Here is an 11442-nt window from a genome sequence, read left to right on the forward strand (position 1 = left end):
CAATTTGATGTTTTTACCAAGAGGACATGAATTACAAAAATGTGAATATAGTTTACTGGAGTTATTACATTCGACCAATTTATTTTTGCGAAGAAAAGACAAAACATGTTCGCCCGGATGTCCTAGACGATTATGCCAAATAGATGGTGACAAAGCTGCAAAGGTGGATGGATGCTTGGCTTTATTTTTGGTCATATGGTTGGTAATGGGATAAAGGTCACCTTGGCTTTCACATCTCATGATAGGCATCCTCGTCTGAAAGTCCTTCACAGAAAAACCAAACAGGTCAAATTCAATTGAAACATTGTTATCTGTAGTAAATTTACGAACCGACACTAAATTTTTAATTAGATTTGGAGCGTGAAGCACATTGTTTAGGATAAGAGGTAGGTGGGGGGTTATCTAGATGTGTACTATCGAGACCATAAATTGGAACAAAATGACCATTTCCGACAATGATTTTCTTATTTTTGTTCAATTTAAAATAAGACGAGAGATTACCTTGCGAGGATGTCATGTGAGAGGTGGCTCCGGTGTCCATGTACCAAGGTCTGGATGAGCAAGATTAAGGGTGCTGAAAGCACTTTCAATGTCAGTAGGGCTGGTAGTATTAACATTGAAAGCAGACTGTTGAGGTTTGGGCCCAAGAATTCCACTTTGTTGGGGCTTAGGACCATTATTTGGTCTATTCCAATTTGAGGTTAGGTAAGGGGCAAGGTGGGTAATTCCAAGGACCCCATTGTTGCCAAGGTGGGTAATTCCATGGTTGCCACTGTTGTTGTTGTTGTTGTTGCCCGCGATTTCCTCTTCTGGAATTTCGACCGCCACGATTCGATTTCTTTCCTCTATGGTCGCGATATGTCGATGGAGATAGTTGGAAGTTTGAAGCATAAGATGACGGTTTGGGTGCAGGTTTGGTGCCCAGAGCTTTGGCCATGAGAGCGGCCGAAACATAGGAGGCGCGTGATTCACGAGTGGCACGCTGCAACATGGTTGATTCCTCGAGTTCCAGCAGTGATCGTGTTATGGCGAAGGTGGGGAGAGGGTCGTGTTAATGTATATAGGTGACAAACCCAGCGTATGTATCAGTGAAACCAGATATCATTTTAAGCACTAGTCGTGTGTTAGTGACCGGAGAGTCGACGTTGGCGAGTTAATCAGATAGAGTTTTGAGGCGGTTGCAGTACGCTTTTGTCGATGGAAAATCTTCCATGTTTGTATTGCTGAATTGATTTTCTAATTGTACAGCACGTGAATGCTTGTTATCATGAAACATAGCGGTGATGCGCTTCCAGCATTCTTCGGCAGTGTCATCGACGACGAGGATTGATTGAAGAATATACTGCGAGATGGTTGTGTACATCCATTGCAGTTCCACCGCATCTAGCCGATTCCAAAGTTCAGAATCGTTAGCCTTAAGGTCTACTGATGCTTGCATGGCATGTGCATCCGATGACGGGATGATGTGATCAAGTACGTTGTGAGCACGTGCTTGCACCTTGAAGAGGGCAGACCATGAGAGGTAGAGATTAGAATCATTTTCCAACGTCGTCGGGATTATGGTTTTGACGTTGTTGATGGCGAAGGTGGAGTGGAAGTTGGGTTTCGCCGCCTGAGGAGGGTTGGTTTGAGAGGTTGATGAAGTGTAATCAGAAGTTTGGGAATAAGAGTTTCTTTCTGTCATGGTAAAACAGAGGATTAGCGGCGGTGAGAAGGGTTTAGGTTAGGATCGTGACAAAACTGATACCGTGTAAGTAATTTAATCTCTGTCTTGAATACTCATTATATACAAGTATGACAGTGTCTATATTTGGAAGCTAATAATATATAATTATGATGTATACCAATTATATAGATATCCTAATAATTATACTAATTATAGAGATATTCTAATATGATTTACGAAATTAGTCTCTTTATTTAAAATTTAAACAATTTTAGTACTTCTCTTACGTTTTTTCATAAAAAATTAATGAGATGTTCGTTTTTTAATTTATATTTTTATCTATAAAGTTCAATAATCTATTTATATAATGACTTGTCATGTTTCACAAATAATTTGTCTCTTTAAAAAATGAAAACATCGTTAATTTTGAGTAAAAAATATCAGAGAAAATCAACACTATATAAATTAAAAATAGAGAGACTAAAAGTATTTAAATTTAAAATAGGGGATCAATTCTAGCTCCGCCCGTGAGGGAGGGAGAATAATTTTAAGATTTTTTTTATAAAAACAGAATTTTTATATCTTATAATTATTGTTTGGGCAAAACAATTTCTCATGATTTAGTGAGAGTCGAGATTTCATATTTTTGTCCAATCTCTAGACATATGTTTTGTCCAATCTCTAAAAATGCGGGATATCTTGAATCTAAAAAAATATATATTATTTTATTTAGTTATTAGATATTAAAAGATAGTATTCATATAAGAAAATGCATGAATGAACGGTATTAACAATACTAAATTAATTTCAAATCAATGATTTTTCCAACTTTTTATATTAGTATATTCGATGGCAAATATCATTTCATGCAATTCATAATCGAAGTATAAATTTTTTAATCTTAACTAAAATATTAAATTTATTGAATAATTAATCCATATCTATGTCAACTTAGTTATTAATTAAAACATTTAACAAAAAAAACTTATAAAAAGAAATCGATGAAATAATATTTAATTGAAGTGATATCTAACTCTCATAACTAGTGTTCGTTCTTAAAAAATATATTAAAAATTTAAAAACTTTCAAAATACACCATTGAGTAAGTTGAATGCAAACGTCGATATTTGGTACCAACTCAACGTAAAATACAAAGAAAATTGAGATGAGAACTACAAAACTACAAAAGGAAAGAAATACAACTAAAATAGTTTTAAAAATAATTAAAAAAAAAGGTTAAAACACAATCACAATAATTTTGGGACTAAAAATACAATTAAACATACTAATATATATTATATTTTTCCTAGTGCATTTGAATCTGTAGGGACTAGATTTTTTTAACAAAACGTTGAAAAAGACGTATCAATTGTGATTAACTTGAAGTTTGAATTAGGTGTAGGTAGATTGGTCATAAGGATATTAATGTCATTAAATGAATTAGCAGACATTGAATGAACCAAACCTCTTTTAGGATGGCTCTTTCCTTACACTGTCTTTATGGGATGGTTCCTCGTTTCTTTTTTGTTCGTGTGAAGGGAAAGAATATGTTCTGACTTAGTGGAAAACTCTTGCAGTGTGGGGTTGCCCACTTTTTTCAACTTTGTTGCTTGAGGGCAAATTTGGTAAATAACTAAGTCGAAAAGTCTAGACAGGACACTGGTCATATGATAAGAGAGCCAGACTGCTTCATAGTTTGAAGTATGGATATGTGATATTGGAATATCTTACGGATGCTGCAAAATCTTTTAGATGGTTAATGTACTTTATATATATATATATAGAGAGAGAGTTTAATTGAAATACACTGACAGTGTAAAACGATTTTACACCGTCAGTTAATAATAGACGTTGGATATTGAAACAAGTTTGACTTTAATTTTAAAAATTTATAAAGTAATGCAAACGGGTGATGGTGATGAATTGATAGTGTAAAACTTTTTACACCGACAGTGTATAGTAATTAATCATATATATATATATATATATATATATATATATATAAAATTAGTAATGTTATGTATTTGCTCCATGTAAATTGGAATAACTTTGATTGGATCATGGAAGAAATTGACCCATACTTCAATCAGTCCAAGAATGTTGTAAAAGGTTAGAGGACAAATCGTGCAGGCGAGACAATCGACCGACTTGAACCATCCTACTTGAGATATGGCATTCATTTCAACAAGAAGACAATCGACTGAACCACATAAGGTGAAAGCCTTAGTAAATCCACAAGTCCAAAGTCCTTGATAGTCAGCCTCGACAACACGTTCGAATGGTTGCCATCAGGGGTTCGTGAGGAAGTTGGAAGCAGTTACAACTCAACGTGGGCTTCAAACAGATAATGTCGTGGATGACACGTAAACACACTAGTGGGAACTTGAAATTGAACGTGGAGTAAATGCATCAATCTCCTAGTGAATAAATAGCAAACTCATAAATGGGATCAAAGGTCGCAAAATTTCATACATACTCTTCATACCACTAAAGTACCTGAGTCAAAGAGCGAAACAGTTAAGCGAGAAACATGTATGTGTCTGCGTCCAGTCTTTTTCATTAGTCTTTTGCTTCCTTAAACGAAACATGTACTCTTACTTTTTGCTTTGTTTAATGTCATTTATTGCATTTACCTTATCATTTATCACAACCTGACTTCATTTAAAGTCTTTTTCTACGTCGTTATCGTTCACACGACGACTGCATTCAATTTACACTCACGTGTGTTCATACAAATCATTTGCAAAAATAGCTTTGGAGATTTTTCGAGTTAATCTCACCGACTTTTAGACTCGCGATTGTTTACCAAAAACATCGGTAAATAAATTGGCACGCCCAGTGGGATCCTTTTATGTGAATATTTTTGTAGAAAAGAGGTGTCTTACGTTATTTTCTTTATAGTATCTCTCCATTTGTGAGGTTCTTGTGTTGTATGTGTTGGTGTAAGCCCTAGAGGCCAATACTTTTGGTACTTGTATCGAATTATTTATTAATAATAAAAGGCTTTTTCTTTATTACGTTTGTTTAATAAAGTCCCTAGAATAGTTAGTCTGTTTAATGTATCAAGTATGACTTAATCATGAGGTCACATTAAACATAAGGACATTGTTCTTAAAGTATCCGTAGTCGAGCTTTAGTGTGAAGTGGGATAACATTAAAGCATTAAGACTATTATGTTTGTAGACTGATGATCACATCTCATGGATCATGGATAAAGAGTTATCAAGTCTTAAACATAGGTATGAATATTAGGAGTAATATTTATACCGGATTGACCCACTATGAGGATACTATATAGAAAGTTATGCAAGGTGTCATAAGTTATTCTCATGGTGATAATAGTGTATTCCACTCTTCGACCTGAAACCACTATGGATCCTAGATGTAGAGTCGAGTGCTTTATTGCTGATCCAACGTTGTCCGTAACTGGATAACCATAAAGACAGTTAATGGGTACTCCACAAAGCATGCTGAGGGACATGAGTGTCCTAGATGGAATTTGCCCATCCTGCGTAACAGGATAAATGTCTATGGGCCCAATATTGAACTAGACAAGGATGACACGGTCTATACCTTGTGTTCAATATAGACATAAGGGCAAAAGGGTAATTATACACATAAGTATTATCACAGAAGGTTTTGTCAGATCACATGACATTTTCGTGTCTTGGGTAGCAGTGATGTGTTGCTAGATACCGCTCACTGTTTATTATGTTAAATACATGATTGCCAACGCCGCGAAGACCTACAGGGTCACACACAAAGGACGGATTGATGAGAGATAGGATAACTAAGGAATACCGTAAGGTACGGTGCCCTTAAGTGAGTTATGGAACATCGTAAGGTACGGTGTACTTGAGTAGAATACGAAATATGGTAAGGTACCATGGGCTTAAGTGATTTTGGGCATATTATAAGATATGGGCCAAAATACACTTAAGTGGGCTTTTAGCTTGAAGCCCACACAAGTGGTTCTATAAATAGAACCCTTGTGCAGAAGCAAAAATTTGCGGTTGCATTATTTTCGTTTTCTTTCTCACTCTCTCTCTCTCACTCAAACCCTTCATTCGTACCAGCTAGCACTGAGATTGAAGGAACCCGTTCGTGTGGACTGAGTAGAGACGTTGTCATCGTTCAACGTTCGTGATCGCTTCGTGGATTTGCATCAAAGGTTTTGATTGTCACAAGAGATCTGCACCAAAGGTTTCAACCGTCAAAAGAGGTAAATATTCTATCACTGATCATGACCATTCGTAAGGATCTCTAAAGGAGAATTTTTTTTTTTCCGCTGCGCTTTGGGTCGCAATTCTCCTTCAGTGGTATCAGAGCCACTTACGAAACCATGAATCGGATAGGTGTTTAATTTCTGTATTAATATGATTAAAAGACAGAATGAATCAATTAATTAAACGGGCAATTAAATTTGGCATCATGAGTGTACGAGTTGGATGATTGATGTTGACTATGCTTCGGAATCCGACATTAGTATGGTGAAGCAGCGATACATCGATCGTCCATAGGTTACACAATTGAGACCGATCAACTTATATATGATATAAGTAATCCTAATGCAAAGTACGGTATATGTGATATACTGTTTCTGTTTCATTCACTCGAACACTAAATGGTTGTTTTCCTTTGAGCGATCAATGGTCATTTGCTTCGGAATCCGACATTAGTATGGTGAAGCAATGACCTGTTGATCAATCATACTGAATCAACAATCGAGGTGTGTTTGACGGTATGAAATTGGCGCATTAGGGTTGGTGACGGCGCAAGGGTTGTGCCGTAAAAGAGTTGTGAATTTAGGGTTTTTGGAAGAGGTCCGTAGACTGTTTCAAAGTCCTATTATTTTGGCTGCGTGAAGCTCGTGTGACGAGCGTGTTGACTGTTTCAAAGTTTGTTACTTTGGCTGCGTGAAGCTCGTATGACGAGCGTAACAGGCGTAACAAACTGGATGCGTGACGGTCGTAACACACCCATGACGGTCGTCACACTCACATTGCCTGTGACGGTCGTCACACACCTGTGACGGTCGTCACACTCCCAGAGTCAAAATTTTGGGGTTCCTGTTTTGTGACTACGCAACGGTTGTGTTCAAGCAAAACAATGTCCATTTCAAATGAATTGTTCATTAAAATTTTGGACAGGGGCGCTGCCCCTCCAACCCCGCAAGGGCGCTGCCCCTTGACCCCGTCCGCTGATCGGTCAGCGGAACCACCGTCCGCTGACCGGGCAGCGGAACCCCCGGCTAACTCTGCGTGGTATGATCGGTCGCCGAAATTTAATTTGGTTTTAATTAATTAAAGGAATTGAGATTAATAATAATAATAATAATGTGTTTATTATTGTTGCCTTGTTGTGATCAGTTATGGCCTTAGTCTTCCTTTATTTTGTTTTGGGTTTTTTAAATACGACCTGCGTGTCGTGCCTCTCCTTTTGATCTCTTAATGTAAATTCTTTTCTCATCTCAATCCCTCGTATGTAAAACGAGTTTCTTCTGTAATGTAATGATATGAAGAAAGAGAAGTATTCAATATCAAAGGAGAATAATGATATGAAGAAAGAGAAGAATTCAAGATCAAAGGAGGACAACCTTGAAGATCTTGCTTGGAGAAGCTTAGAGAAGAATTCAATACTAAAGGAGGACAACCTTGAAGATCTTGCTTGGAGAAGCTTAGATCGTTATTAGGTTAGCTTAGGTTCTCTCATTGGCTTGGGAGAACAATTGCGCTAGGGGCCATAACTGTTTCATTGTGTATGTATGTTGATGCATGTGAATGTATGTTGATGCATGTGAGAGACGATTTATATGATAAACAAGCCGGTGAGATCATAACAATTGCAATTCCCTCAAACTAAAATATTAAGTTTATGCTTTCCAAGTTTTAGCACTCATCAAGACTAGTATCGAATAATGTAGGTTTCGCCAAAGCGAGGTGCATGTTCTATATTGGTAAGGTGCGATGGGATAATTGTAATATCCAACTGCTAAAACAATGGGTCAAACTTAACTAAACAAATTATGATATATGTTTGCTTTCCAAGTTTTAGCACTCATCAAGACTAGTATCGGATAATGTAGGTTTCGCCAAAGCGAGGTGCATGTTCTATATTAGTAAGGTGCGATGGGATAATTGTAATATCCAACTGCTAAGACAATGGGTCAAACTTGATTATAATAATATCATATATGTTTTAGAAGCAAGAGTTGGGAATGATCCATATGATGGATTGGAATAAGGAGTTATTCACCCAACTGAAATTTTCGAGAGTTGTATGAGATACAATTGGAAGGAGTTCCTACCTAAATAACCTAGTTCTGTGTAATCCGCCTACGCGGACTTAGAACAAAGTGAAATATGGATCTCGACCCACTAGAAAATCTTCCAACGGGATTTTCCGAATCAAATGATGAGGGTCATTTGTTTTGAGTAAAATAGTGGGAGCATATTTGATTAAAGGCCTAATTAAATATGTCAATGATACTAATATTTTCTTAATCCTTATGTAGATAACCATGACAACAAACACCTCTAACAACATCTTGCGATCAATCCTTGACAAGGAAAAATTGTCTGGGACAAATTTTCTGGATTGGCACCGAAACCTGAGGATTGTCCTCAAACATGATAAAAAGCTGTATGTCTTGGAGACTCCTGTTCCTGAAGAGGAACCTCCTAGTTCTGCACCTAAGGCAGAAAGAGATGCTTATAAGAAGCATGTCGATGATGCCAATGAAACTGCTTGTCTCATGCTAGCTACCATGAACTCAGAATTGCAAAAGCAACATGAGAACATGTCAGCGTTCGATATGATCGAACACCTGAAGTTGCTCTATCAAGAGCAAGCAAGGCATGAGAGGTTTGAAGTTTCAAAAGCCCTTTTTCAAAGCAAGTTAGCTGAGGGAGCCCCTGTAAGTCCCCATGTGCTCAAGATGATTGGGTATGTGGAAAACCTTGAAAGGTTGGGTTTTCCCCTCGGAAAGGAACTTGCGACTGATTTGATCTTGCAATTGTTGCCAGATAGATTCAGTCAATTTGTCCTAAATTTCAATATGAATGATATGGATAAATCTCTTCCTGGACTGCTAGGCATGTTAAGAACAGCTGAACAGAATCTGAAGACAAAAGGGAAGTCCATTCTGATGATCAGAAATGGAAAGAGACAGAACAAAAGGCCCACCAAGCAGGGTGATAAAGGGAAAGGCAAGGAAGTTGCCAAACCCAGACCCACTGTTGCTGCTTTGAAGCCTACTGGAGGCATAGCAAAGGCAGGCACCTGCTTCCATTGCGGTAAGACCGGACACTGGAAGAGAAACTGCCCAAAGTACCTGGAAGATACGAAGAATGGAGTAGAGACTTCAACTTCAGGTATTTTTGTTATTGAAATAAATTTATCTACTTCTGCATCATGGATATTAGATACTGGATGCGGTTCTCACATTTGTACAAATGTGCAGGGGCTAAAAAGAAGTAGAGATTTGGCAAAAGGTGAAGTTGACCTACGAGTTGGCAATGGAGCAAAGGTTGCTGCTTTAGCCGTAGGAACTTATGTATTAACTTTACCTAGTGGTTTAATAATTCAGTTAGAGAACTGTTATTATGTACCTGCAATTAGCAGGAATATTATTTTCATTTCTTGTTTGGACAAGTTTGGTTTTTCATTTATAATAAAGAACAATTGTTGCTCAATTTATTTGAATGATATATTTTATGCTACTGCACAAATGAGCAATGGACTGTATGTCCTTGATCTCGAAATGCCTATATATAACATTAATACTAAAAGGATGAAACCTAACGAGTTAAATCCAACTTACCTTTGGCATTGTCGATTAGGCCACATAAATGAGAAACGCATTTCCAAACTCCATAAAGATGGACTCTTGGACTCTTTTGATTATGAATCATATGAGACATGCAGATCTTGTTTAATTGGAAAGATGACAAAATCTCCATTCACAAGAAAAGGTGAAAGAGCTAATGATCTTTTGGCCCTCATACATACTGATGTATGTGGACCACTGAACATACCATCCAGAGGAGGTTTTCAGTACTTCATCACATTCACTGATGATTTCAGTAGATATGGTTATGTGTATTTAATGAAACACAAATCAGAGTCCTTTGAAAAGTTCAAGGAATTCAAGAATGAAGTACAAAACCAACTAGGTAAGAATATTAAAACTCTTCGATCAGATCGAGGTGGTGAGTATTTAAGCCTAGAGTTTGATGACCATCTGAAAGAGTGTGGGATCCTGTCCCAACTTACTCCTCCTGGAACACCCCAATGGAATGGTGTATCTGAGAGAAGAAATCGAACCCTGTTAGACATGGTCCGATCCATGATGAGTCACGCCGATCTTCCAAACTCCTTTTGGGGACATGCACTATTGACAGCAGCTTACACACTTAACCGTGTTCCATCCAAGAAGGTTGACAAGACACCATATGAAATATGGAGTGGTAAGAAACCACATATGTCTTACATGAAGATTTGGGGTTGCGAAGTTTATGTGAAACGACAAATTTCAACTAAGCTTGAGCCCAAATCTGACAAATGCTTATTTGTGGGGTATCCTAAAGAAACAAAGGGTATTACTTCTACAATCCTTCTGAGGGCAAAGTGTTTGTCGCTCGAACTGGAGTTTTCCTAGAAAAGGATTTTATTTCCAAAGGAACCAGTGGGAGGAAAGTAGAGCTTGAAGAAATTCAAGAATCACAAAGCATAGATACACCTATGGAGGAATTAGAGCAGGAAACACAAGAAGTTGTGGAAGAGCAACCTGCTCAAGTAGAACAAAACCAGCGTAGGTCAAGCAGGATACGTCAACTACCTGAGAGATATGGATATCTCATAACTGATCAAGGTGATGTATTACTCATGGATCAAGATGAGCCTGTGACCTACCAAGAGGCCATAACTGGTCCCGAGTCTGAGAAGTGGCTAGAAGCCATGAAATCTGAAATGGATTCCATGTACACAAACCAAGTTTGGACCTTGGTAGAGCCTCCTGTAGGAATTAACCCTATAGGATGCAAGTGGGTCTTCAAAAAGAAGACTGACATGGATGGTAAGGTACATACCTATAAGGCAAGACTGGTTGCAAAAGGATATAAACAAATTCATGGGATTGACTATGATGAAACCTTTTCACCAGTTGCAATGCTTAAATCTGTTCGGATTTTACTTGCTATCGCTGCATATCATGATTATGAAATATGGCAGATGGATGTCAAAACTGCTTTCCTTAATGGAAATCTTCTTGAGGATGTGTACATGACACAGCCTGAAGGATTTGACATACCAGAGGAAGCCCAAAAGATATGTAAGTTACAAAGATCAATCTATGGATTGAAGCAAGCTTCCAGAAGCTGGAATCTTCGTTTTGATGAAACAGTAAAACAATATGGATTCATCAAGAACGAAGATGAGCCTTGTGTCTACAAGAAGGTTAGTGGGAGCATGATCGTTTTCCTGGTATTATATGTAGATGACATATTACTCATTGGAAACGATATCCCTACCCTACAACAAGTAAAGTCTTGGTTAGGGAAATGCTTTTCTATGAAGGACCTAGGTGAAGCAGCCTATATATTAGGAATCAGAATCTATAGAGATAGATCACAAAAACTGCTTGGCCTAAGTCAGAGTACATACATAGACAAAGTGTTGAGACGCTTTAATATGCATGATTCCAAGAAAGGATTCATACCTATGCAACATGGCCTGTGTCTATCAAAAACACAATCCCCTTTAACTAAGGAAGAAAG

The 11442-nt window shown here is 37.6% G+C and overlaps 1 protein-coding gene across 1 annotated transcript; it reads right to left on the reverse strand.

Annotated features, from left to right (window-relative positions):
• Positions 1–1153: 1153 nt before the first annotated feature.
• LOC127079981 (uncharacterized) lies at positions 1154–1684 on the reverse strand. Its single transcript, XM_051020328.1, has one exon. The coding sequence runs from the start codon at positions 1682–1684 to the stop codon at positions 1154–1156; it is 531 nt and encodes a 176-aa protein (XP_050876285.1).
• Between the last annotated feature and the right edge of the window lie 9758 nt (positions 1685–11442).

Source organism: Lathyrus oleraceus, chromosome 5 (genome assembly GCF_024323335.1).
Source record: "Lathyrus oleraceus cultivar Zhongwan6 chromosome 5, CAAS_Psat_ZW6_1.0, whole genome shotgun sequence".
In the NCBI taxonomy this organism is placed as follows: Eukaryota; Viridiplantae; Streptophyta; class Magnoliopsida; order Fabales; family Fabaceae; genus Lathyrus; species Lathyrus oleraceus.